The sequence below is a fragment of the Taudactylus pleione genome, unplaced genomic scaffold (genome assembly GCF_031769625.1).
Source record: "Taudactylus pleione unplaced genomic scaffold, aTauple2 ptg000329l, whole genome shotgun sequence".
Taxonomy (NCBI): Eukaryota; Metazoa; Chordata; class Amphibia; order Anura; family Myobatrachidae; genus Taudactylus; species Taudactylus pleione.
In genome coordinates this window covers 13,494,489-13,521,803 of record NW_028284730.1, presented here as the reverse complement: position 1 = coordinate 13,521,803, position 27,315 = coordinate 13,494,489, and the positions used below count along the sequence as shown (strand labels likewise).

Sequence of the window (27,315 nt, the reverse complement as noted above, 5' to 3'; positions counted from 1 at the left end):
AGTACCGACATTCTGAGGGCCAGCATCCCGGCACCCAGGTTGGTGACTACATCCCCTTTAAACATATATCCAGCCAGTAGCCACACCTTTAACAGTAAATAAAGTTTCATTTCCACATGACTTTAGGTTTTTATATTCACTTTTAATGAACAAATACAAGTTATCTATATAATGGGCCTGATTCAGCACGGATCACTATTGCGGCTGCGTAATCACACGCTATTCAGCTGCGAAAATATGCTAATGTCTGCAACCGCTCAGCCAGCATAGAGACACCCACTACCGCTTTCTCACATCCGTAATACCTCGCAGTGCTGCGTATACATCAGTAACATCAGCCCCTCACGCACAATTACAGCAGGTCTGACCTGACTCAGAAATGACAAGGCTCATCGCACGCAGTGGGTACACAAGCTGCGGATGCTGTCGCAGTGGCTAATTTATGCACACCTATGCAACGGCATTCAAACCGACAGGCACGCCTGCGTTTTTGCAACCACTCCCCCGTCATCCCCCCCAAACACTGACGTCCCGTCACTCACTCTGTGATAGCTTTCTATGTGTATGATCACGGTGCAATTGCAATGCTGTTGCTGAGCACCACCGTCCGATCTGTGTACGCATTTGTAATTGCGATCCATGCTGAATCAGGCCAAATAAGCAGAAAGTGTGTTTGTGTATGTGTGTTTGTCTGTTTGTCCTTTATGTACAGCCAGAGTTTTGTACCTAGCTCCACCAAATTTAGCATGGTGGTGTAGTTTGACCAGGATTAGGTTTTTGGCTATGTTTGAAGCTTGTCAAGGTCATGGAGGTCTACATGGTGCCCACCAAGTAGGCCGTTGGTCTCTGATTTTTAATTATTGTTTAAGCAAGTTCGATCAGGATGTCTGCACTAAGCCGAAGACACAGGCTGCTATGTACCAGTGGGGGGCAGGCAGAGCTCCAACAGAAGAGCAGTGAGCCGGAGGATCAACTGTCACACTGCACCTGCACTGACCTTTACTCATTTTCTTCACACACATTTTCATTTGCCACGGTCTCCAATGGTGGTCTGCAGAGATTTCTGCTCGGCAATGATTCCTGTTTCGTATTGATTTCTGAAACCACAGTGATTTGGGATGCTATACTGATTTCTGTCCTGTAAATGAAGGCTGCAGATGGACTTCACTGTCCATCCTTTAATCTGGGGAATGCCAGCTATTTATATTTATGTTACATTGCATGAAATGTGCCTCAATATACAACACTTGCCTCATCTCTTGAGATATTGTTAAGGTTATGTGCACACTTATGTGACTGTGGGTGTGCATGTGACATTGGCACACACATGACCAGTGCAAGTAGGCACATGCACCATTCCCCCTGTTGTGCAAGCAAGGAAGAGGAATTCATTTCCCAGTGATGGTCAAAAGGTTTGTTAGCTAAGCCCAGCAGCTCTTGCTAGGTGGCAATCCTCCTGACGAACAAAAAAAAGCAGAGAGCCACAATAGAGCAAATAATGATTGCAGGTCATAGACTCCAGTGCAAACTATTGTTTATTTGCAAGATTAATGTTCTTACATCACCCATTTAGGGTTTTCACTGTCCCTTTATTTGCTTGAGCACTTTTAAGGTTGTTTTCCTTCCCAAGGCCTTATATGGAATATTTTCTGGTGTAAAATGCTCAGCATTAACATAGTCATACCACACATTTGTCAGAAAACACACACATACGTTACTGAGATGGGTGTGTCAGCAATGCTTATCTCAGTCATGGGCCCATGTCACTAGCAAGCAAGTGACACAAGTGTGAGGTGATTTTTTTTGCCTGTGGTGATAACGTCTTTATGTTGCATGAGCAAAAACAGGTTCTACTGAATGATTTATATTGGTTTGTAGTGTAAAATGTACATGGCATCCTGGCCACAGAGTATGAAGGCTAACGGTGTATTACGTAGCAATGTGGTTTTTTTTTTCTGGATGGATCAATCTTTCCACCTATCTACACTGTATTATACATACCTCCGTATCTATAATGGCTGCATATGGGCCCACCCTGCACCTATGTTTAATACTCACCTCTCGGGAGTCCCATGTCTATGGCTACAGCGCTGCACAAATTAAAGCGAAAATGGTGTGGCGGCCATTTAACTGGAGACCTGCACATGTGCAGTGCCTGATGCGCTGGCTGCTAGAGAGGAGAGGGCCCACACGGAGACTGCACAGGTGCCCCCTACAGGGGCATATCTTCCCATTGGCCAGGATGGCACTTGCCAGGGGTGCCGGCTGACAGGGGGGCGCCGCCCGGCAGTGCCACCCTAGCAACACATGCACTCCACTGTGGACAGTTATGGGGTGCCAGGCACCCGCTGCAAAGGATAGTTTGCGAGTGGCGCGTGGCGCGTCTGGCTGTACTGTCCCTTCCTTCCAGGCAACCTGTCCTGAACTGAAGCCGAAGCGGTCACCTGGGTGGGCAGTGCTGCCGCTTGCGGTGTGAGACAGTGGAATGAGGTGTAATGACATCATGACATCATCACGTCTCATTCCTGACTTGAAGAGGAGCATCCAAGCACAGCGGCAGCAATGCATGCACTGAGTGCACCTAGAAGTCCAGCTCCACCTCCAGCAGCGCACACAGAAATAAGACAGATTAGAGAATAGGAAGAATATATATATATATATATATATATATGGGAGGGGAGGACACAATCTTAGAATATATACAAGAAAAGTATTCTACAAGTGAGGAGGGGTCAAAAAATCCTTGAGCATATGTAAGTAAAAGGGAGGGACAAAACACACACACATGCATATAAGCGAAAGGTGATGGGGGATCATTAATTATAAATAAGTGAAGGTGTGAGGGGAACAGCAAACAAATAATTAACTGTACATAAAAGTGAAGAGTTGGGGGGGGGACAAAAAAAAAGAATTATCTATAAATTATACAAATAACAACACAATGGGCGTGGCAAGGATTGGTAGTGGGAGGAGTCATAAGTAGAGATGGGAGGAGTCAGGATTCATTCTTAAGACGCCTCCACCCTACTGTGTGGTATTGGTAAATACAGGAAGGAGGGGGGCGCGCTGTCCCTTACCTTGCCAGGGGTGCTCAGACCCCAAGATACACCCCTGCCCCCTCCTCTCATAAAATACCTCCAAGCAGTCTCTACTTTATTACCAAACCTCCCTGTCCTGCTTTCTTTCCAAAGTGATCTTATTTGGCATGGGGCATTTCCATCCAACTTTCACAAAAACAATTGTATATTCATACATACATGCACATACTGTACAGCATAGTCATTAAACAAAGTAGTTGCATGACAACAAAATATTCATCGTAAGCAATGACAAATGGGGCCAAATGTAATAGGGTGAGAATTTAGAAAATATGACACCTTAGCAGTAACCTCACACTTTTTAAACTCGCCCAATGTAATAGAGTCCGAGGACATGAAACTCACATGTTTTTAGACTAAAAAAACCTCACGATTTAAACTCTCATCCAGATGTTTTACCATTTTGAAGATAAAAGTCGACCAAGGTGAGTTTACTGCTAAACTCTCACATCTTCTAAACTTCACACTATTACATTTGGCCCATGATGTGAACACACCAGTAGCTGTTTTGGTGCCATGCTTGCCACATACTGTACAAACTAATGCCAGCGACAGTTGTACTTCTCTGTGTGCATGTATTGCTTAGAGCAGCAAAAGGATTTGGTTGTTGATGGAGAGGGCCCATTCTGGGGCATACAGCCATATACAGATCTTTCCAGAGCCACCATCTTCCACTGCAGAGAATTAAACTCAAACAACTGGGTGTTGAAAGACTTCCGTATTCCTTACAGATGGAAATGCCATCAACAGGGATGGAATAATCCACTTGGTCTCATCTCTAAACTGTTATGTATTATACTGTGGGTTGTACTTACCAGGTCCGGAGCACTAGATGCCTCCTGGGCTATATTGAGCAGGCCTCTTAATTTGCACTTCGGACCCCAGATTTAAAAGCATTACCTGTTGCTCCATGCTCCAGTGTCCCAATTATGGTTACAGTGTGTCTCCTGTTTCTCCATATTCCGGCACCTCAAACATAACAATGTACCACCAGGTGCACCGTACACCAGTGTCCCAATCATCATTACAGTACTGGTTCTTTAGTCTTATTCCCAGTGTCTCTCTGTGCCTCTTGTACAGTCCTTATCATTGCCTCCCTACCTTAAAGAATGTAAGCTCTTCCGAGCAGGGCCCTCTACCCTCTTGTGCTTCTCCCTACTGTAATTTAATTTATCTCTTACTCCCCACTAGGGCAACTGACACTTGACTGCTTATGTGGGCGTAAACGTCGCTAATATAGCAAGGTTTATTATCCATGTCCTGTATTGTAAGTCACTGGTTACTTATTTGTCTATGTACTTTGTAAGGCGCTGCGGAACACTTGTGGCGCCATATAAATAAATAATAATAATTGCCTTCTTCCCATTATCTCTGCCAGTTACACCTGGTGCTTACATGGAGGACCACTACCGTGGGGTGTCTGCAACATAGCACAAGACTTACTTGTTAGCCTCTAGGGAACCTCCGTCATTCCACCACTGACTATCAAATTATTAAAATCCTACACTCTCATGTGCACATTCTTATGAAAAATCAATAAATGAATAACAACCTATACCCACAGTCTGTTTCGTTGGCAAACTATATTGTCCTGAACTGTTTTTGGGTTTCTCAAGCCCATCAATTTTGTACACTTCAATTTACTATCAGTTCCGCCAAGATACCTCTACTGTACACAGATTGTCTTTCTATGTGTTTTTACACGATAGATTACCATCATTAACAAGAAAAAGTCAACAAGTTCATAAGAGTGAATATAAAAGTTATCCAACTGTTGTGTTGTTCCTAAACTGACAACAATCTGGTGTTATCTCCAGACCAAGCCATGCTCCTTCTGAGAAGATTGAATATTAACACACAGCATGATGCAATGAGCAACTTTCCAAAATGAGTATCTCCAGGTTGTGTTAGTCTGCAAGGCGGAGGCAAGCTTAAGAAGTGAGAGAGGGGAGTGGGTCCTTTATGGGTGTGGAATCTCCTGGTCTCCTACTAACTGGGTCCTTCTAAAGATGTCACTGCTATTGTACAGTGTGGTATGTGGCTGGTCATAAACATATGTATAGGGTTCCTGCTCAGGGGCGTAGCATGGGTGGAACAGGTGGAGCTCTTGCTCTGGGTGCCATGGCCTTCTAGGGTGCATATTTTGACCGTCCCTAGTTGTTAATAGACCACCATGAAAGGGAACTAGTGTTATAGTTTGCAATCAGAACACTTCCTGCTGAGCTGACTGCTGCAGATAAGTAAAAAGTTTAATGTGGGGACTAATTTGGTATGCTTAGGGGCATGTTGGGTGTAGGAGGGGTATGCTGTTGTAGTTGTGCAGAAAGGAGACATGTGTGTTGTGCAGGAGGGTAGATGTCTGGTTTGCAGGAGGGAGGCATGTGTGGTGTGCAGTAGGGAAGATGTGTGGTATGTAGAGAGGGCATGTGTGGTGTGGAATAGGTGCGGTGTGCAGGAGGAGGAGCATGTTGTGGAGAGGGCATGTTTGGTATGTAGGGGGGCATGTTGTGCTGGAAGAGGGCATGTGTGGTGTGCAGGGGGGCATGTGTGGTGTGCAGCAGGATATGTTGTGCTGTAAGAGGGCATGTGTGGTGTGCAGGGGTGCATGTTGGTGTGCAGGAGGGGGCCATGTTGTTAATGTGTGGGACAGGGGGCCAGTGTGGTGTTCAGAGAGGCATGTTGTTGTGCAGGGGTCATGTGTGGTATGCAGTGGATGTGTGTTGGTATGCAGGGGGGCTCATGTTGTGCAGCGGGTATTCAGACTCCTGTTGATGTGCAGTGCAGGGGGTAGCCAGACTCATGTTGGTGTCCAGGTAGTGGTCAGACTTATGGTATGCAGGGGGTGGTCAGACTCATGGTGTGCAGGGGGTGGTCAGACTCATGGTGTGCAGGGGGTGGTCATACTTATGTTGGTGTGCAGGGGCAGTGATGTAGTGCAGGAGGTGGTCAAACTCATGTTGGTGTGCAGGGAGTGGTCAGACTCATGGTGTGCAGGGGGTGGTCAGACTCATGTTGGTGTGCAGGGAGTTGTCAGACTCATGGTGTGCAGGGGGTGGTCAGACTCATGTTGGTGTGCAGGGAGTGGTCAGACTCATGGTGTGCAGGGGGTGGTTAGACTCATGTTGGTGTGCAGGGACTGGTCAGACTCATGGTGTGCAGGGGGTGGTCAGCCTTATGTTGGTTTGCAGGTGGAGTCATGTCATGCAGGGAGTAGTCAGACTCCTGTTGTTGTGCAGGGGAGAATATGTGAGGGGGGCATGTTGGTGTGCAGGAGGAATGTGTGCAGAGGGGGCATGTTGGTGTGCAGGAGGAATGTGTGCAGAGGGGGCATGTTGGTGCGCAGGGGGAATGTGTGCAGGGGCAATGTATGCAGAAGGGGCATGTTGGTGTGCAGGGGGCATGTTGGTGTGCAGGGTCAATGTATGCAGATGGGGCATGTTGGTGTGCAGGGGGAATGTGTGCAGGGGGAATGTGTGCAGAGGAGGCATGTTGAAAAATGTTTAAGACAAGCTGGTACTACTGGGGGTAACTATTACCTACTCCCAAATGGAGGGGAAGGGGCACCATGGCCCCATGCTACACCACTGTTTCTACTATGTGACAATATCAGGTTTTATTAAACGTTGCTGGGTTGCAATACCGTACTTTCTTGCCACCATACAGTCTTTAAAATGTTGATCCTTTCAATAAATAGCTAACATTTTTTAATGCTATTTCCTGTCTCATTGTCATCATTTTTTTGTGTTAATGTTATGGGACTTATACACAAGACACAGGAAGCCCGGGCCCCGGTAATCTGTACCCGCTCCCCCCCCCCTCTCGGCGCCCCTGCATACATCATATCTATAGCCTCCATGCATACATCATATCTATAGCCTGAGTGCATACATCGTATCTATAGCCTGCATGCATACATCATATCTATAGCCTCCATGCATACATCATATCTATAGCCTGCATGCATACATCATATCTACAGCCTGCATGCATACATCATATCTATAGCCTGCATGCAGCTTTGAAATTCCGTCCCTTGCTGAATCAGGTCCTAAGTCTATTATTTTAGAGTCAGTATTGCACAATATCTGAGAAATGAAGTTACGCAATCATAGCTTTCAACGGGGCTTTCCTCATTTCCCACATTGTTTCATGACATAACCCAACGATGGGTAAGAGGAGGATCAGAGGCCGTATGTAGCCCTCAAAGTCATCATTCACAGACCAAACTCCTTCCTGTTTTTTGTTATATTAATTTGTTACAGCTTGTAACACTTATTTAACCACTCACCTGTGTGGTCGGAATGGATGCCGGAAGGAAATCTTCCAACAGTCGCCTGGCTCAGTATACCCAGGCCAGCCCCTGTTACCTCAGCACTCTCCCCCGAGTCTTCTCCTCCTGGGCAAAAAATAACCTTAAAAATCATGTTTCAAATGTTACATTTGTTTTTCCTTTTGTGTCGCTGTGACCACAATCCATCATATTAAGGACCTTATTCAGAGGCGGCTGTACGGTCTACGACCGCACGGCCGCCTCAATGTTTTGCCAGTGCGCATGCGCACGAGGGAGCCGGCTCCCTCGTGCGCATGCGTGAGACCCGCTACGACCGACAGCGCCGGTCGTAGCGGGTCTCGATCCAAAGGGGGCGAGCTGTCGATGTTGATTGACAGGTCGCCCCGTTTGGAAGGCGGGCCGGGGGGGTGGCAGCCCAAACGGAGGCGTTCCCATGGGAACGCCTGCCGTTTGGGGGAGGCCCCACTGACATCACTAGTGATGTCAGTGGAGAGCTTCCGGCTCTGACAGAGCCAGAAGCTCTCCAGGGCTTACGACAATTGAGACCCTACCCTAGGGTCTCGTCGTAAGCCCCGATGGTCGCGATGGTCTCTGACCATCGCGACCATCACCCGAGCGGTCGTTAGAGCTGTGGGTGTTAACCCACAGCCTAACGACCGCAACAGAGGCGGCCGGTCAGGATGCAAGTGGCCGCCCAGTTTCTGAGCGACCGCTTGCATCCTCTGACCGCCTCTGAATGAGGCCCTAAGTTACAACATACTCTAAGTGGTTTTTTTTGTTTTGTTTTTTTATGGAAGTTCTTTTACCAAACAGCATTATGATGTGACAAACTACATTACACTTTGTCACACCACAATAACCATGACATTCTAAGTGACCAACATCACTACACTTTGTTTTGCTGTTATCAGCCGTTTCCTACATTTAACCTTATGCTGTGACATTACTGTGACGTAGTTCTAAACAAAACCAGCAACACACACTGTTTACTCATTCTTCAACCATAAAAAATACTATTACTAATTTTTCAACATCATAAACTATGCGTAGACGGTGACAGTGCGGGACGCCGGCTGATAGCATTACCATGGGAGCATTTCGGCGGGCCGGGTCCTCTGCAGACGTGTCTCCTCTCCAGCGGCGGTGCGGGAGCTGGCAGCGCGCTGGCTATTAGCATTACCATGAGGGCATGTTTGCTCTCTGGGTATTCTGCAGCAGTGGCGTCACAAGGGGGACGCGGGGGGGGTGCGGGCCGCACCCGGGTGTCACCCGCTGAGGGGTGACACCAAAGTGCCAACTCCTCTTCAGCGCCAGGAGCCGGGTGCTGCACTGTAGCAATACGTGCAGCACTCGGCTCCTGACACAGTGAGAGAACTGGCACTGCACACAGACTGGTCCATGGAGGCAGTCCGCATCTTCGGAACCCCCGGAGTGACTAAAACGGGGGTTTGGGCCCTCGAGGCCACGCTCCCTACCCACGAGGCCATGCCCCCTTTTGCCGGCTCTATTCTCCAGACAGTGAGGACACTGAAAAGTGTTAAATTAGGAAGGAATGAGAAAGTATAGGTGTTACAATAGTAACAGTTTACTAGTAAGAAGTAGCAGTTTAAGGGGCTCATTTACCGGCCATGATCGCATTGCAAGATGCGATCATAGCCCCGGAATCAGGGTCGGCTCCAGGGGTCGGAGCACCCTGTGCCGGCCCTCTCCAGCGCACCCTGTCTTCGTGCCACCAAAATGGGGTGTGGCCTAATTGCCATAGGCCACGCCCCCTACATGACGTTATTAGGAGGTGTGCCCGCCTCCAAATAACATCATAGCCTTACTAGCTGGGCTTCCCCCAGCCCTCTCCCGTCACTGAATGGATGTCGCGCGCATGCGCGCAGCATCCATTCAGAGTCTCCGGGGTCCTGCACAGCTGCGGCGGTGGGGGTCCCCAACCTGCCGATTTGACCACCCACGGGCCACTTCGGCCCACGGGGGGAACAGCGGGATAGTACTGTCCTGCTGAAATCGGGATGTTGGGGATGGGTGCGCCCTCTATGGGTGGCGCCCCGTGTGACCGCACAGGTCGAACACCCCTAGAGCCAGCCCTGTCTGGAATGTATTATCAGGCATATGCAGGGACACGGGCTCCATAAGGAACCTATCCCTGCGATGTGCCCAGAGTACTGCCAGGGCTACTGCAATGTGCAGTCCCACTGACTGCACATGTGCAGCCGCCATTGCTGGGGAGGATTCCGTGGGAACCCTCCTCCATCTAATTATGCGGTGTGTGGCCCATAGGCTACCGCCATCTTCAGATGGCGTTAGCTGCGTGGGTCAATCTCTTGAATGCTTCGCATTGCGGATGTTGGTAAATCTGGCAGCATAGCATCACCCCTATAAAGCTATGGGGAAAGCAGCTGCTGGCGGGAATGGAGGGAGCGCAGCGGGTATTGCAGATATCTGCTGCAGTTTCTCTTTCATACATGGGGGGGTGATACTAAATATTTGCAGTTACCTCACGAAAACGGGTGTTTTCAGTGAATAAGCCGCAAATATTTAATGATAAATTAATTGGCCCCTAAGTGTTAAATTAGTTTACCTTATATTCTGAACACATTTTCTGACGTTCTGAAGGAGTTTAGTTCTGCTAACCCAGGGGGTCCCATTTTTCTGAACTTGAACCCCTGAGTACAATACAGCATATCATACATCAGTACAATAATCATAATGCTCAATTGTGGAGAGAATGCAAAGCTCTGCCTGTGACTCCTGATCGTAATAACTTACTAGAGAGTGAGACTACTAAAGAAGTGACAGCAGGTTGTGCATGTGGTGGTGATGTGGGAGGAGAGTGGTGCCACTGGGGCTGGGCGCAGGCGTCCTATAAAACTAATCTTCTCAGTATAGTACATTGGATGTCACAGTGACTGCTCGTGTGCACCGGACCCGCGACTTTGCTCTGCTCTGCTCTGGATTGTTTCTTGTACAACTTTTTCGCGCTGACCTCCGCAGGGATAGTGACACTTTGCGGCGGGATCTCCCATTAACCATGGTCCCAGTTGGGGCAGCGACACTCGGACATGTGACATTTGGATTGAGCCGGCGAGACACGATATTCCCCCTCCTCCTCCTCCTGGTGAGTTACTGTAACACGGGAGGGCTAGTGAGGAGAAACTATAATATATACATATATACTGTATGTAGGTCGCTCAGATGAGCAGAAATCAGAATAGTGCAAATTAAAAGGCAACTAAAATCTACTGAGAGATAAAAAGTGAACTCAACGTTCAGATTAATAAGTAAATAACATCAAATTGTGTTCTGCCACTTGACTTTATATAAATTGAAATTGTTATTTATTGTTTATTTATTTAAGTTCATTATTTTATTTTACAATAGGAAATTTATTTTTACAGTATACGTTCAGGAAGCCGGCGGATGGAATGCCGACTGCTGGCTTCCAGACATTGTTATCCCGAGGTTGGAAGAATGACAGGCATCTAAATCTAGACGCCTGTCATTTGACCGACGTCGGGAGACCGGCGCCCGGCATCCCGATCGAGCGGATGCCAGACGCCGCAGTGGACAGCTGCTGGGGGAGGGTTAGGTTTAGGGGTCCCGGGGGGGACTTAGTGTTAGGCACCCCCCCGGGAGGTTAGGGTTAGGCTAGGGGGTGGGAGGGTTACGGTTAGGCACCCCCGGGGGGAGGTTAGAGTTAGGCACCCACCCCGGGGGACTTAGGTTTAGTTGGTGGGAAGGGGGGGTTAGGTTTAGGCACTTAGAGGGGGGATTATTGTTAGGCACAGGGGGAAGGTTAGGGTTAGGGTTAGGCACCCCTAAGGGAGGGTTAGGGGGTAGATTAGGTTAGTGAATACTTACCTAGGGACGATTGGGATTTCTTCCTCTGTCGGCCAGGCGCTGTCGGGATTTGAACCGCCGGCCAGGGGTCCAGAGGTAATTCATACCGATTCCAGTCACTGACCTCCCTGCCTGCTGTGCTGCTTCCTTTTTTTTGGGTGGGTGTAGGGGAAAAAGTAATTTTATATCTTTTGACATTATCCCATTTGCTGATTGATGACTTGAGTTTAGGAATTCTCTCACCTCACTTTGGAGAAACGTTATAAAAAATGTATGCAATATAAAGTCTGATCTGATTTCATATTGATTAATTTAAGAGGTAAAGTGCCCTGAAAGGTAACCTTACGACTAGTAGGAATATAAGTCACTTCAGATCTGGATGTATTACATCATATCGCACAGTGCTACGCCACTTTCCAGGCACCCCTCACTGTGTAATAAAAATGTTCCAGGAAGTTTTTAACATTGGTGTCTGCTTCGTTTTATTGTATTTTTTTTTTTTTATTTGGTTATGTATTGACCAACTGCACCTTTATGTTGAATGCAATTCTCTCTGTATAGTATCTGTTTCGTATTGAAGGCCAAGGGGTCTATGTACTAATAATTGCGGTACTGCTGTGATTATTATGTATCTATCTCGCAGGAGATATTTTCATTGTTAATGAATAGATCTCGTCTATGTACAAAGGAAAACTCTCAGGGATAATGGTTGCGCTAACCACAGTCCCTGCGAGATATATCCCTGGTAAATTGTAGAAGTCAAGACTTCCCAGGGGAAACCGAAATTTCTGCATAATTTTATGTACCAAACAGCTTGATACATAAGCCCCTTAAGCTGGGTACACACGGTACTATAGGATAGGATCGGCCTCTATATCGCTTCGGGTGTGGGGGCCTTTAGTCCTCGGTTTCCCACAGCCATGTTAGAAGTTACAAAAAATGGCATTCTCTTGGCCTACTCTACAGTATAAAACAACAGGTTAAGGGTCCTATTCATCATCATTTAATTAAAATGAACATTATCACCTGCAATCACTGGCATACAACATCGCAGTACAGTCTGTGGCCTCAGATCAGATGATGGCATTGATAGATGCACCGCCTATGTCTTGGGTATAGAGTCTATCTGGTGTGGACTGGATCCAAAATCAGGGATCCCCATAAAAGTGAATAGGTATTTAGTTTAAAAATGTTTAAAAAGCATTTCTGAAGCAATAAAGTTCCTCAAATAAGCTCCAAAAAGCCATGGGCTCAATCCAATTAGGTGTGACTTGGCTTGTGCGAGCTTTTTCATGGCAAATTCCAAATTTGCATTGCTTTTCCAGAGGAAAGTAATGTGTGGGGTTTTCTGCGCACCAACGCCCGAGCAGATTGCTTCAGAACATCTTGGACACCCCACCCCCCTCCAAAATCATTTATTCATTTGTGTTTTTAAAAAAATAAGGTTTTGCTTTTTTATCTTTTTTTTTTACTGTTGCAAAAATCAGCCATTTGACGCCTTTTAAGAACGCCAGTAATTTCTTATGACCACTAACAGCCTTCTATATGGTCCTATCTCAGTTGTCACTTTTTTGGTCCAGGTTGGTTTCCCCCACTTTTTCTTGCCCTTCTCCCAAGTCACATTTTATAGAACATTTGCAGACCCTTGTCGCTAGTAGTGCGAATTAGCCCTTCTAATTGGATTGCTCGTTTCTCGAGAGCGAGCATTAGTGCGAAGTGTGCACGCTTCACGATACAAACTCTCATTTGCAAACTTGGACCTAATTGGATCGAGTCCCATATGTATAGAGACCAGAGTGTTATTTTCATGTGTTTTATACTCTGCTTTCTAGAGCCACCGCTTAGTACGTAAAGCGACCTGAGGCTCTTCTCTCCAGCTAGCAGGACATGTCCGGACTTGTTTGCTCACCCCTGTTAGAAAGCGCTTCCTTTGAAAACAAAAGCAACTTTATAGAGTTTCAGCACACATTTGTACTTATCTTTACCAGACATTATTACTGTAGTAGCCCTAATACAAGTTACAATAGAACAGAAACCGATCATTCCTTTTCAGAACTCCATTCAGTCTTTGCCAAAGCAAGGCTGCTGTATTAGGCGACCATTGATCTCTCCTATAGCCTTGTGCCCTCCCAAAAAAATAATATTTGCTAATGGAATGAATGCCGAAGCTTTGGCAACGAGCCTAGGGATCATTGTGCCGTTCGCCTGTTATCAGGTGTCACATGACTGATTTTTTCACACAACACAGAAAACTCTTCAAGATCTCAACGAGCAGGAAAACTGCTGCCTGACAATTCCCACAGAACCAGTTTCAGCTGTATACCTGCTCCTGTGCCAGGTGTGAATGTACTGAAGTAAACTTCTATGACGCACTTTTTTGCCTTAGATATTTTCCAATCAGCTCTAAAAATGCTGCTTGCGTAGAAAATGTGTCGGTCTTTAGGCAAGGCCCATTCCTATCAATTGGGGGAAGGCACTGGAGGAAGAAGGCAAACGAATGATACTACCCTTAGGGCTAGGGCACCTATGCGTTCTGGAATGCCATGTATTTCTGATCAGGAAATCACAGGTGTTCTATATAGAGGATATGCTGAGAGAGGCTCATTGCGTATAATAGGCACTGACTACCATGCACCCACCTGGTAATGGCAGGAACCGTCAGGCCCTGAACATGTGCCCGTGGTCTTGTCTAACGAAGCCAACTCTTTCACCATATGGCAGAGGTAGCTAAGACCACTTGTCACTATAGAGATAATTTCTCAATGTGATAAACACCATCTCCATACTCGCTAAATAGCATGGTGCACAGTATAAGCTATCAGTGGGCATAGGGGGCTGGTTCTGCCATAGGGGTCCAGACTCTGTATAATGACAGGTGTTCTAGCTACATCCACCATGCAGAGTATTCAGCGGTACACACATGAGAAAACGTACTGTGGTTTTACCCATTTTGTATATGAGGCCTCACTTATCTATGTACAGCCTGAGAAGCACAAAGTTACTTTCTATTACCGACGTGGGGAGCTCCTCATTTACTTCTAGGGCTCGGGGCTAGCAGGGAACTTGCAGGCTGCCATCGATGCTTCCGCTGTGTGTGTATGTGACAGATTACTGCCATGTACCTCCAAGGATTTTGTGTTTTGTGAATAAAGATGTTGCAATCACTGTTTTGCCCTTATGTGAGCATTGCGTCTTGCTTTCCTATGGACTAAAATAATGCCCACAGCAGCTGTATGGCAAGCTGACAGATGTATGCTGTATAAGGACTAAAACTACGTACACACTATACAATTATTGGGCCGATTTGCCATATTATTGTATAGTTTCAGCGTTTCACTGATAAAACGGTTAGAAAACACCCACAATCGCATTCCTTTTATTATCCGATCTGTCGGTCAAGATCGAAAATCTGGGCCTCCGTTTCCTGATATCAGGCAGTGTGTGTGCATTCTCCATAATCTGCTGATATTCCCTATGCTATTTCCTGATTACCATCATCCGTGAGGGCATACATGCAAATTCACTGAAATTCTCCGGGTAATTCATTTATATTGTACAGTGTGTAGCACAGATATCGGGACCCATATCGTCCCAATTATCGGTTTGATCAAAAAATCTCCTACTGTGTACCTAGTTTAAGGGCACAGAGGTGTAGTAGAGGCAAAAATACTCACCGTGATATCTCTCATCCGCAGGTGCTACCTCATTCATACAGCTGGCCCCTTGTAAGGTTGTCAGATGATGATGTCTACTACATGAACGGAAACATCCGCTGTCTCCGATGTCCTCCAGGTAATGCCCCTCCCCTGTGTAGCTTTCTCTTACTGACTTTCTGAGATATTATTAATTCAGAATCCTCTTGATAGGATATTTTCATTTAAAAAAAATATGAAGTTTTATTGTTACTGCATTTTATGTTTTTAAATATAGCCACATTCCCTGAGTCTTCTACAGAGATGAATTGGTCTAAATCAGTGTTTCCTATATCTAGTCCTTAGCAACCTCTAACAGTGCATGTTTTCCAGATATCCCAGCTGGTGCACAGGTGTATTCATCACAGGCTGACACATTTGAAGGAATCCACAAGTGGAGCTAATTATTTCATTTGTGATACTGAGGAGATCTGTAAAACATGCTCTTATAAGGACTGATCTGCAGTATAGCTTACCATACTATCCCTTTAAACGGGACACTCATGAATTACACAAGTTCTGTGGCTGGCTGACTTCATGCCTGGATTTCATCTGGTTTTAATGAGCCACAGAACCTGTGTAATCCATGGGTATCCCGGTTTAAAGGGATAGTAGGATGAGCCTATATCAGCAGTCTGCGCAGAACATATGTTCTGCATACAAACTACCCGATTCGTCGTGACTGATGTCACAACTGGGTGGGCAGCAAGTCAGACGACCGCCCTTACACAGAGCACGATGCCCCAATATATTGGGTATCGGCTGTGCAGCACAGCCGACGCTTTATGTCTGTGCAGATTATTCATCTTCATACACTTGTGCAGATTATTACACCTGTAGAGATTATTCCTCATCATACACCTGTGCAGATTATTCTTCATCGTACACCGGTGCAGATTATTCCTCATACACTTGTGCAGATTATTACACCTGTAGAGATTATTCCTCATCATACACTTGTGCAGATTATTACACCTGTAGAGATTATTCCTCCTCATACACCTGTGCAGACTATTCTTCATCGTACACCGGTGCAGATTATTCCTCATACACTTGTGCAGATTATTACACCTGTAGAGATTATTCCTCCTCATACACCTGTGCAGACTATTCTTCATCGTACACCGGTGCAGATTATTCCTCATACACTTGTGCAGATTATTACACCTGTAGAGATTATTCCTCCTCATACACCTGTGTAGACTATTCTTCATCGTACACCGGTGCAGATTATTCCTCATACACTTGTGCAGATTATTACACCTGTAGAGATTATTCCTCCTCATACACCTGTGTAGACTATTCTTCATCATACACCTGTGCAGATTATTCCTCATACACTTGAGCAGATTATTCTTCATCGTACACCTGTGCAGATTATTCCTCATACACTTGTGCAGATTATTACACCTGTAGAAATTAATCCTCCTCATACACCTGTGCAGACTATTCTTCATTGTACACCTGTGCAAATTATTTCTCATACACTTGAGCAGATACTTCTTCTTATACACCTATATAACTTGAACAGTGGGCCTGATTCAGCTTTGAATTGAGTGAGAATTAGCACGTAACTGTGTACCTGGACAAACCATTTTGCAATGCAAGGGGTGTAAATACATACATTATTTTGCATGTAGTGTAAATACTGGCTGCTTTTGTATGTAGCCCACAAATACTGCACAGCTGTATTATTACACTGTCTGCACTTTAGATGTCAGTTTGGACGGGATGCAATCGGGAAGCCGACTGCCTAAATACCGGCAGCCGGCTTCCCGACTGTCACATCCCGGCAAGGGTGAAATGCAGGGCATCTAGATGTAGACGCCCGCATTTCCCCGACGCCGGGAGACCGGCGCCCGGCATCACGATCGTAGTGATGCCGGGCGCCGCGAGCGGACAGCCGCGGGGGGGGAGGGTTAGGTTTAGGGCTCCGGGAGGGGACTTAGGGTTAGGCACCCCCCTGGGAGGGTTAGGGTTAGGCTAGGGGGAGGGAGGGTTAGGGTTAGGCACCCCCAGGGGGGACAGGGTTAGGCACCCCCCCGGGGGACTTAGGTTTAGGCAGCGGGGAAGGGGGTGGTTAGGGTTAGGCACTTAGAGGGGGGATTAGGGTTAGGCAGTTGGGGGGGAAGTTAGGGTTAGGCACCCCTAAGGAGGGTTAGGGGGGTTTGGTTAGTAGATACTCACCTATCCACGATCGGGATTTCCAGCGCTGTCGGGCTGCCGCTGCTCGGAACTCTGCTGATGTCGGGCTGCCGCTGACGGGATTCGAACCGCCGGCCATGGGGCCGGCGGTATTTCATACCAATTCCGTTTGGACACCTCCCTCCCAAATCTAAATCTCTGCATATTTTAAATCTGCCCCACCTGCAGTACAGCAAGGTTTCACCAATATGATCAGTTAACTGCTATATCCTACTCTAGTCCCAAAGCTGAATCAGGCCCAGTGTTCTATAATATGTAAGACACGCAAGCACATTCTGGCTGCAACCAGTGACTATCCCATATCTTTGCACACACTTCCGTCTTCTTTCCTGTTACTCATATTATTGGCAAGGAGTGGGTACAAGGGCTGTGATATGCGGGGTATTTGTATGAGTGAATGGAGAACCGGACTTTCCAGTATTAGCTGATTTCACCATTGAGCCAGCTATATATATATACATATATATATATATATATATATAGCTGGCTCTTACTACATCTTAGTTTCCAGTTATTCGTTGTATGTCCTCCTACACTTTTACAGGAACCAACAACTATCCTTGATACAGGTTCATTTTTGGACTGTATGCTCAGCGTTTTACATCTTCGTTTGAGTTATCCCTTATTGCCTGGGATTTTGTCATATGTAACTGGCCTTATCATTATAACAGGCTCAAATTATCCATGTTTATCTTATGAGGGGGAGAGCTACCGATTAGCTATAGGCTGTGCCATTGCCTTCGTTATTATACCTATTGCTAAGCACACCTAAATAGGTTTTCTTAGCTGTATTATCCGGGACTGCTTTTGGTACATATCCTATTATATTTTTGCAGTACTAGGGATTGAGATACTAATACTGGAGCCTGATCAACTCCTTATATTTCTATTCACATTTCATGTTTCCTATATTGTCTATATTTAATATGGCATATTAGCTGAATTATATGTGACAACTGGTTTTTATATATGTACATTTTGTGTGTGTTATGTTATTATTTCTTAATATTATTTTTTAAGACATTAAATTGTATTTATCTATTGCACATGTGTTATTCCTATGTTCCAACATAAATATCAGAGCGCAGTTTATTCCTATAATGCTTTCTTCACAATATGTCAAGAAGAGTTAAAACATCAAAATTGCAGAAACAGTTTCTGAATAATGTAGAAACAAATTCAAGTGCAGTTAAAGACAGGGACATTGTGATATTGGTCATTTAGAGCTTTAGTTATTTTATTGGTCAGTTTTATTTTGTAATTTCGGAACCCCCACAGTCAAGTACATCTAGTAACCCAATCCAAACTACCTCTCTAACCTCACCCCACTACTTATCAATGCTGGGAAATGAACTTTAGATACACTTTTTCCAAACAATACCCACATCATCAATGACCTATACATGGTATACATTGCATATGTGCCCAATATAATTATTATATAATATGGAACCTCACGAAACATTGCAAGACTAAAGGGGGCATCACCTTTTCTCAGTTTCTGCATTTGTGGTGGCAATGTTAATAATGTTGTCCAGTGAGCTTCTAATGTACATATAATATGTACAGTACACATACAATGTACACATAGTACAGACAGTGGAGGCCATTTATGAAGAGCCATGTTGTGATAAAGTGCTGTAATGCTTGGCAAACTATAAAAGGCATCGACTTGAGTGGGCAGGTGCCAGCATGGGAGATATATGGCACGTTTAGTGCCCTCCATCATCTCTGGAAAAATAATGTTTTTTGTAGATTAAGGGGTGTGATTGGTGTTCAGAGATGTTCATCAGACAATAACTACTATGGGGCCACATCATTGGGAAGAGGGGGCTCCCTTCTTTCAAATGTGAGTGACCATTGCTTTACCTTACTTTCCTGAACCCAGATGGGTCGAGATCTTGTCTCATCACTGGACCTAGTAATGTTTAGGAGTTATTGTTTGATGATCACCACTGGTAAGGGTGCATGCATTAAATTATCTAACTTAGATATCGGAGTGAAGAGGGACCATGTAGAGGGGCGATCCCTGCTTAGCCTTTCTTTCTTTCCCTGCAAGATGACTTCATTTTGCTGCCACCTCAGAGATGCTAGAGATCAGCTGTTGTTCTATTCTTTTAATTGGAATAACTTTTCTAGGGACATTTCTGCTAATATAATAATAATAATAATAATAATAATAATAATAAAAAATCAAATACACAAATGTGATACATGTAATAAAGGCAGTCCTAGAGGTGTACCCTATCAGCCGCGAGTAATTACAGCTACATGTCACACCTAAGCTTGGTACACACCTGGGCGACATATCCACCGACCCAGGGACTGCAGAATGAGCGGCCAATTGTAAGACAATACACACTTATAAATATGCCGCTCGTTGTGTCAGCGCTGACATAACAACCTTTGGGCGGACATTAAAATTTGCCTAGAAATGGGATAGACACAGTTCACCAGCGCAATCACATGAAATATAGTTATAACATTCCAAACCATACTAGAAAGGTAAGTGGTAATAAAATCAAATCCTTTTATGGTGGTCCTCAATTAAAAAGGAAAGGGTTCTTGGTTCAATCTTTTTCAGCAGTAAATCATCATAAAACCCCAAAAAAGAAAAAAAGGGTATATATAGTGTAACACAGTATTTAATAAAATTAAAACATAGTACAAACAACAAAGAATTGCATGGACTTCTAAGTCCCCTAATAGCTGAATAGGTAACAATTACCAAATCTCAGAAAGAGCAGACACCAAACAGTTCCTTAGGAGCAGTAAATGGTTAATTTACCAACGCGTTTCCACCCTTTTACTAGGGTCTTTTTCAAGATATAGCAGCATTCAGCTTGCTGCTACACCTTGAAAAATACCCTAGTAGAAGGGTGGAAACGCGTTGGTGTTTATGGACGGAGGACCCCGCTGATTGAATACGGTGACAGATCCATTGGAAAGGAATCCCGGCCGGTTGTGGATCCTGGATACCTGTTGGTGAATTAACCATTTACTGCTCCTAAGGAACTGTTTGGTGTCAGCTCTTTCTGAGATTTGGTCGACTGGTTGTCCGCACACATAGCCAGGTGTGCCGATATATCTGCAAGAAATATCGACTATGCTGCAGGACAGATGCAATATGTCTGTGAACGACATAGCTCATAGACATATCGTCTGTACACAACCACCAATGCACTATGCAACATGTAGCTCGTCGGCTGATTGAGCGACATATTTCGCTTAGAGTGTGTACACAGCTTTATGGCACCTCCGGATTTGCTGAATTCTGTTGGCAGCCCCATAGGGCTGCACGCAAAAGTCTGTGAGTTCAGGGCGAGATCGGGCTGTGTGGTGCCATTGCAACGGCAACTCGCCACTTCGCACCTATGGGAATGGATTGATGCCCCCTGGTGTCCCTTTGATTTTCATGATTAGCTTAAGACATAATTGAGGTTGCATCGAACAGGGTTTTAAGAGAAAAACTGTAACATTGACATTATTGAAGGGGTTTTGTACTAGAATAGAACGGTGTTTGAAATGATAGTTTTGCTGTTTTGACAATACCAGTTTCCAGACTACCAGTCAACCCACCAGTATAGTAGACACACAATCATTTTACAGGGATGTTTACAAGGACTGTGAAATACGCTAACCTTAATGTGTGCGTGAGCCCATTATTTTCCTATAAGACTTTGACACAGTAGTCCGGTCTCAGCAGTGATATCTTTGCTCTGTTCAATAAGGTAAGGACGGATTTAACAGGGCCGCAGCTAGGGTAGTGTGACCGGTGCCATCGCACAGGCCACCACAGGTCAGGGGGCGCTGTTTGGGCCTGTCAAATTTCTGTTTATTATCATTCTCACTTATAGCTTCCTCTTATTTCATCCCCAGCATCTCCTGGCCTCTCCTATCACTTCCCTGGCCCTTCCCCATGAGGCCATTCCCCTTTTTTGAGTGCATTATGTCCCTTTGAAAAATAAGGGGGGCACCTTTCTGGCACAGGGCACCAACAAGTCTAGTTACGGCTCTGGGATTTAATATACCACATAACTTTCACATTCATGATCTTCCCAGTGAGATGACAATCAAAATGTATTTACAACAATAAGCATCCATACATTTGGGCAGATTTAGGCGATCTTGAAAGATGGATGGACCTCATCTGCTGGACAAAGAGACAGACTGGGTTTACGTAATTCTGGTAGTGCCATTTTTATACACCTGTCATGTTAATATTTCTAAACCTGTCTTCCTTTGTAGGTACTTTTGTTGAAAAAGATTGTATGGAACCAGATACTCGGGGAAAATGTACGAATTGCCATGCCGGACGAACCTACAGTGAACATCCCACGGGAATAAATCATTGCCTTACATGTACTAGGTGTCGTGATGGTGAGTGCCTTCTATTCCTATACAGAAACTCAATCTGTACACAAAGGAGTCATTGTGAATGGTTAAAAATTCATAAACACAGCGTATGTATAGCGTCAATTATATTTCTGCTCCGGGGTTTATTTATGAGGAATGTGAAGAATATAGGGAATGATGTTGTGCTGTCAGGTAGAATTACAGCAAGTGACCCTGTGACCTCTCTGCTGGCTCTTTCATTAGGCACCTGCTGTACGTCATTAGCCGTCTTGACCAGGTCATTAAATACAGCGGGGTTACCGGCCTAGAGATGGAAAACGCTACTGTGAATAAAATTACCTTTGTATTAGCTTCCTGTGAATTTGGTTTTGTCTAAGAAACACACAAATCTATAGTCATTAATGATTGTGTCGTGTTTTGGTTCTCTGTGGCCATTTCCTCACAGGCTGAGATGTCTAGATATAGGACCCACAGATTTACAGTAAAAGTATACCGTATGTCATTACAGATCAGGAAGAGGTGTCTCCCTGTACCACCACTAAGAATACCCAATGCCACTGCAAGAAGGGAACCTTCTGTCCTCCAGACCATCCCTGCGAGATCTGCCTGACTTGTACAACAAGGTGAGGGGTCAGCACATAGCTACACACACACATACACACACATACACAATTTTTGTGCTCACCACATACCACTAAAGGCATTGATAACTCAGAAAACATCACCCCAACTCCTTCCGCTATATAGCATACAACCACCCCTCTAACCTGAAGCCATGTGCCATAGTCTACCAGATGCTGCTTATTAAGCCTCTACTGAAGGACTGGACACCTGTGTTGTGAAGCTGTAAGCCCCAGCATGCTCTGCTAGCTGGTAGGGTATACAGGGACTTGTAGTTCCACAACACCTGGAGAGCTTTAGATTGCACAGCAGGATACACAAGGGCATTGAATGCCAGCCATGATATAGCAACTCTGTTGCAGTGCTATGTAGAGACATAAGATTTGGTGTAGAGTTGAGCGCACGTTGGACGTAATTGCTCCCGCATTGCATTCACTAAGCCCATTAGCCACACGTGGAAATGCGACTGAGCTGCATAAAACATTGCATCACCTGTGCCTGCGGATGTTCCGCTCTGAAGCCTGCAATGCGTGGAGACTCACAAGATATGTTCATCAAACCCACTTGCATTAAACTCTGCATCAGCACAAGATGGCGCCAGTAATGGGGTTTGGGGCCGGATGGACCTTGACCTCCCCTGTTTTCTGTACCGTGTGAGGACATGTTTTACTGAGAGGGAGCTGTCCAAAACTTCCCAGATGCCACCCTTCTACATACTTACTCTATGGAGCAGTTTCATAGGAAAGTGTAGTCACATTGTAGTTGGTATGTGGGAATTTATTTAGACCCATAAACTGTACAGGGCGACATAACAATGGAAAGAAGTGATAATACGGGTAGAGAATTACAGAGCCGTAACTCCGGAGCGCTCTGTGTTTGCTCTGCCCCGTAAGTGTATAACGTCATAACATCGCTCAGAGGGGTCAAATGACTAATTACACTGATTAAATGAAATGGTTTATTGCTGTTATATTACTATATTTCCTCATCATAATAACTTTTCTTCCTGTAGCTGCCCTCCAGATCAGATTATTAAGGCACCCTGCAATTCTACCTCTGATACAGAGTGTTCCCTCCCAGACTCATCCAGTGACAGGAACGGTAAGTCCCAGCAGCAGCAGCATATCATCCATATTAGTGTCTCCCTAACCATGTAACTCTGCAGCCCCCATTCCCGCCAGTGATTGCTCTGCTCCATACCGCCAGTCACCCTAGTCACCCCACACTACACATCTTTACCCCACTCTTTCCTGACCGCTGATCACTTGGGTCTCTCTTTCAGCTGCCATCATCTGGGTTGCTGCGACAATTATTCCCATCATCATCGGCATTGGGATCTGTTTCACATATTATTGTGTTGTGAGGAAAAGGACTTCTGCTACAAGTAAGTGATGGCAGGAGTCTGCATGTGATCACACAATTATGGGCATTGCTCTTCATGTCTCATGGCAGGAGAGAGGTTAATGGAGCCATAATTTGCATGTGTTAGGGGATGAGAGGGCTTAATGAAGTCATACTCACGGTAGAAGAGGGGTTAATGGAACCATGGGAGGTGATTCTGAGTCAGACGCACCTGCTAAAACGGACGCATCTCCCGATTTTGAACCAGCTACACTTGCGTCAGACAACATGGTGTGTGTATGCGCTTCACGATGTGTCCAAAGTAGCAAGTAGGTGCGTCTGTGTTGCAGCTTGCGTGAACAGAGACTAACGGACGCTTATTCGGACGTGACTCAGAATCAAGCCCATAGTCTGCTTGTCTCGGGATGAGCGGGCATAGCAGAGTCTTACTCATGGTAGGAGAGGGGTTAATGGAGCCATGATGTGTATGTCACATTGTAGATGGTGAGTTAATGGAGCCATGTTCTGTCTCCTGGTAGGCCAGGGGTTAATAGAGCCACGTTCTTCATGTCTCCTGGTAGGATAGGGGTTAATAGAGCCATGTTCTTAATGTCTCCTGCTAGGATAGGGGTTAATAGAGCCACATTCTTCATGTCTCCTGGTAGGACAGGGGTTAATAGAGCTCTGTTTAGTTCTCACTGTTTTTTTGTTTTTTTTCCCCCCAGAATGCAAGCTTTGGTCAAAGGTAAGTTGCCTTTTTATTGCACACTTATTATTTTCTTACAGTTATTGCTTTTTTTTTTTACCAAGAACACTTGGGATTAGAGCATAGAGGGTGACTCAACGATGATCAGCGAGTGACTCTGAGCCCTTATTCACAGAACCTGTATTACAGGTTCATCAATGTTCTTTCCACAGCATTACCATCCATTCCTTGCTGATCTATTATAAAACACATACATATATTGTGCGCTTGCATGCAATCATAAAATATTAATGCAAATGTATGTTATGTAATCATAAAATCACTGTAGCATATAATGAAAACATTACATACCTACATACCTATCATTCTGTCTACTGCGGGATACTTAGAGTGATACACGGGTAAAATGGAGTGATGCCCAAATATATCGTGTCAGTTTACACAGGGAAACCAACTAGGATACACCGTTCTTTTTGTCACTTACATTTCTTGTGAATAAACATCTGAGATCCTATGAGATTGTGCACACTGACTGTTTTATATACATAGAGATTAATGATGTATTCCCGCAAGCCTGATGAGACCGCAGACGGCACCAATCTCTTGTATACCGACACCCAGCTGGTCTTCAGGGAGGGAGTGACTGCAGACCAGAGAGAAACCAGTAAGTGGGTGACCACCAAGCATCCCGTCCCAATGTGCGCTCAGTGTGTAAAAGTGCCAGTGTTAGTGGCGTTGCAGTGAATGTATGTAATAAGCATGTGGAATGTAGGGATCGCTGATCCCTATGGTCACTATTTATAACTGTATGGTACTGTATGCTGTCAGGTGGCGATAGGAGAATGCACATAGCGGAGCAGACTTGCTTTTTGGTGTGTGTGGTACAATCTGCCATTGGAAACACAGCATTTGTATTCACATGGTCGCCATTAGTTCCACCTTAATTCACGAGGAGCAAGTGAATGCATGTGCAATGTGTAGTTACAATGCAGTGTAATGATATTAGCCGTGCCTCGCCAGGCCCAGTCATTGTGTGTTTTATTAATAACATAATGGGTGTCAGTGTCAGCCAGGACCACAGCTATTTCTTTGGGTGTATCCCACCCTCGCCCTAAGTGGCAGGAGAACTCTGGCAAACTTATTGCAGGAGAGCATGCCTAGATTACCCCTGCCCCCGATATAGCATAGGCTGTGTGACGCATTAATCTGACACGTCCCCCAGTGGGCTTGATATTTCCATAGTTTACATTGTTGGCACACGTGTGACTTAGGATAAAAATGCTGCAAAGTCCAGTGCCTGACCATTTCTCTATAATCTACTGTTACATATATAGTTTTTCTGATGTCACTTAGGCCTGAGGCAGGGGCAATAGACAAAGCAGTGGAATAACGATGCCCTAATAATGGTATTTGTAAGAATTATTTGCAGAGAACATTTATGACTACGGAGGGTGAATCTGTGATGTCTTCATATCTGCATGCTTAACCATATAACTAGTCATTTTTCCCAGAAAACTGCTCAGAAATGTTTTTTTTATTTTTTTTAATTATTTAATAAAGTTTAAAAATAATTTTTAATATATTTCAATATTTTATTCAAAATACATATAAATCTAGGGGATGTTTTGCAACTCACCCATCCCCCTGTGCCCATAGGCCCCCGTTATAAAATAACTGCCCCTATAGGCAACAGGGGTCATAAATCTCAATAATAATACTCCCCACACTCCATTAGTATTAAAAAAAAATCCATATTTTCTAAACCAGCCCTCCCCCTCCTATAAAAAGACCCTTTTCTTTGCCCCCTCCTACCGTGTGACCAGTATGTTTTTTTATTATTATTTAACCCCCACTACCCCATCCAAAGTCATATTTCTCTTTATTAGCCCCCCACCCCCACTGATGCTAGATTCCCTAAGAACAAAGTTTCCCTCTTCGTACTGTGATCCCTGGCACAAGCGCCCTGGAGTACTGTTCGCACAGCATTCTGGGGCACGATTCCCGAAGTGATGTCGGCAGTCACAGACCCGCCAAATCACTTCCAGGGAGGAGGTACGAAGAATCAGAGGAGATTCATTCTGCACAAGTGCAGAACGGATCTCCTCTGCTAAAGACGTTGCCAGCTGAAGCACTGCTGCCAGTTAAGGCGGTTAATGAGATTCATGTTTGTTATAAACACTAGTTTAACCTAAGGTGGTCGTTCTCAGACATATCGTCTGTACACACTGGCCGACGTGCACACGATATATCGGACGTTCAATTGAACGACTGATATGTCGGCCAGTATGTACCCAGCATAACAGTAATGTATAAATAAAGTGGTTAGACAAGAGATGGGTGAATTGGCCATTATACCCTGATAACCTCCTAGGTAGTGACATGTTAGTGACACTGGCACCTAACCTTACTCTCATACTGCCTCCATTCATTTCTCCTTTCAGTTACCATCAAGTCAATGGACATCTTTGTGGACAAAGTTCCCAGTGAAGAGTTTGAAAAATTCATGCGACAACTGGGACTGAATCCGAACAACATTTACCACGCTAAGCACGACAATCACGGGAACACCGGCCAGCAGCACTTCGCAATGTTGAACAAATTGCGCCAGGAACATCACTATGACGTCAATGACTTGTTGAAGACTCTACGCACCATAAAGATGGGGAGTGTGGCTGATGAAATTATGGATCAGCTGATTAAAGATGAACTGTATATGAGGCAGACCCAGAGTTAACATTACTATTCAGCTATGTAAATAGTGTACATAATAATTTATACCGGCGTTAATATTTTTTTTTACAAAAAATAAATATTTATAAAAAAAATATGAAAATGAAATACCCCAAAAAACCATAAAATTAAATACCCAAAAAAAAAGACTTTCATCAAATCCAGTCTTCTGTCTTCTTTCAGCTTGGTGCCTGTGTGTATGAATATAGTGTGTGCTACATAGAGGTTATTCAAATAAATATATGTAACTTATATAGGGGATGTCATCTGCTGGTCAATGGGGCTGATGTTGTTTTTTTACTTTTATAATATCTTTTGTGTAATATGTGTTGGCTTGAAGGGATTGAAATGGTCACAAAGCATACCGCAGCTTTATGACATAGTTGCAACAAATTAACATTATGAAACCTATAACCCCCCCTCCCCCTG

At 44.9% G+C, this 27,315-nt stretch overlaps 1 protein-coding gene across 1 annotated transcript; it reads left to right on the top strand.

Annotated features, from left to right (window-relative positions):
* Window positions 1–10,332: 10,332 nt before the first annotated feature.
* On the top strand, window positions 10,333–27,028 carry LOC148509388 (tumor necrosis factor receptor superfamily member 6-like). Its single transcript, XM_088443270.1, has 9 exons — window positions 10,333–10,513; window positions 14,931–15,027; window positions 21,381–21,512; window positions 21,997–22,111; window positions 23,122–23,210; window positions 23,392–23,493; window positions 24,176–24,195; window positions 24,706–24,820; window positions 26,598–27,028. Exons 1-9 carry the CDS (start codon window positions 10,427–10,429, stop codon window positions 26,888–26,890), a joined length of 1,050 nt encoding a protein of 349 aa, XP_088299396.1. The 5' UTR covers window positions 10,333–10,426; the 3' UTR covers window positions 26,891–27,028.
* Window positions 27,029–27,315: the final 287 nt, after the last annotated feature.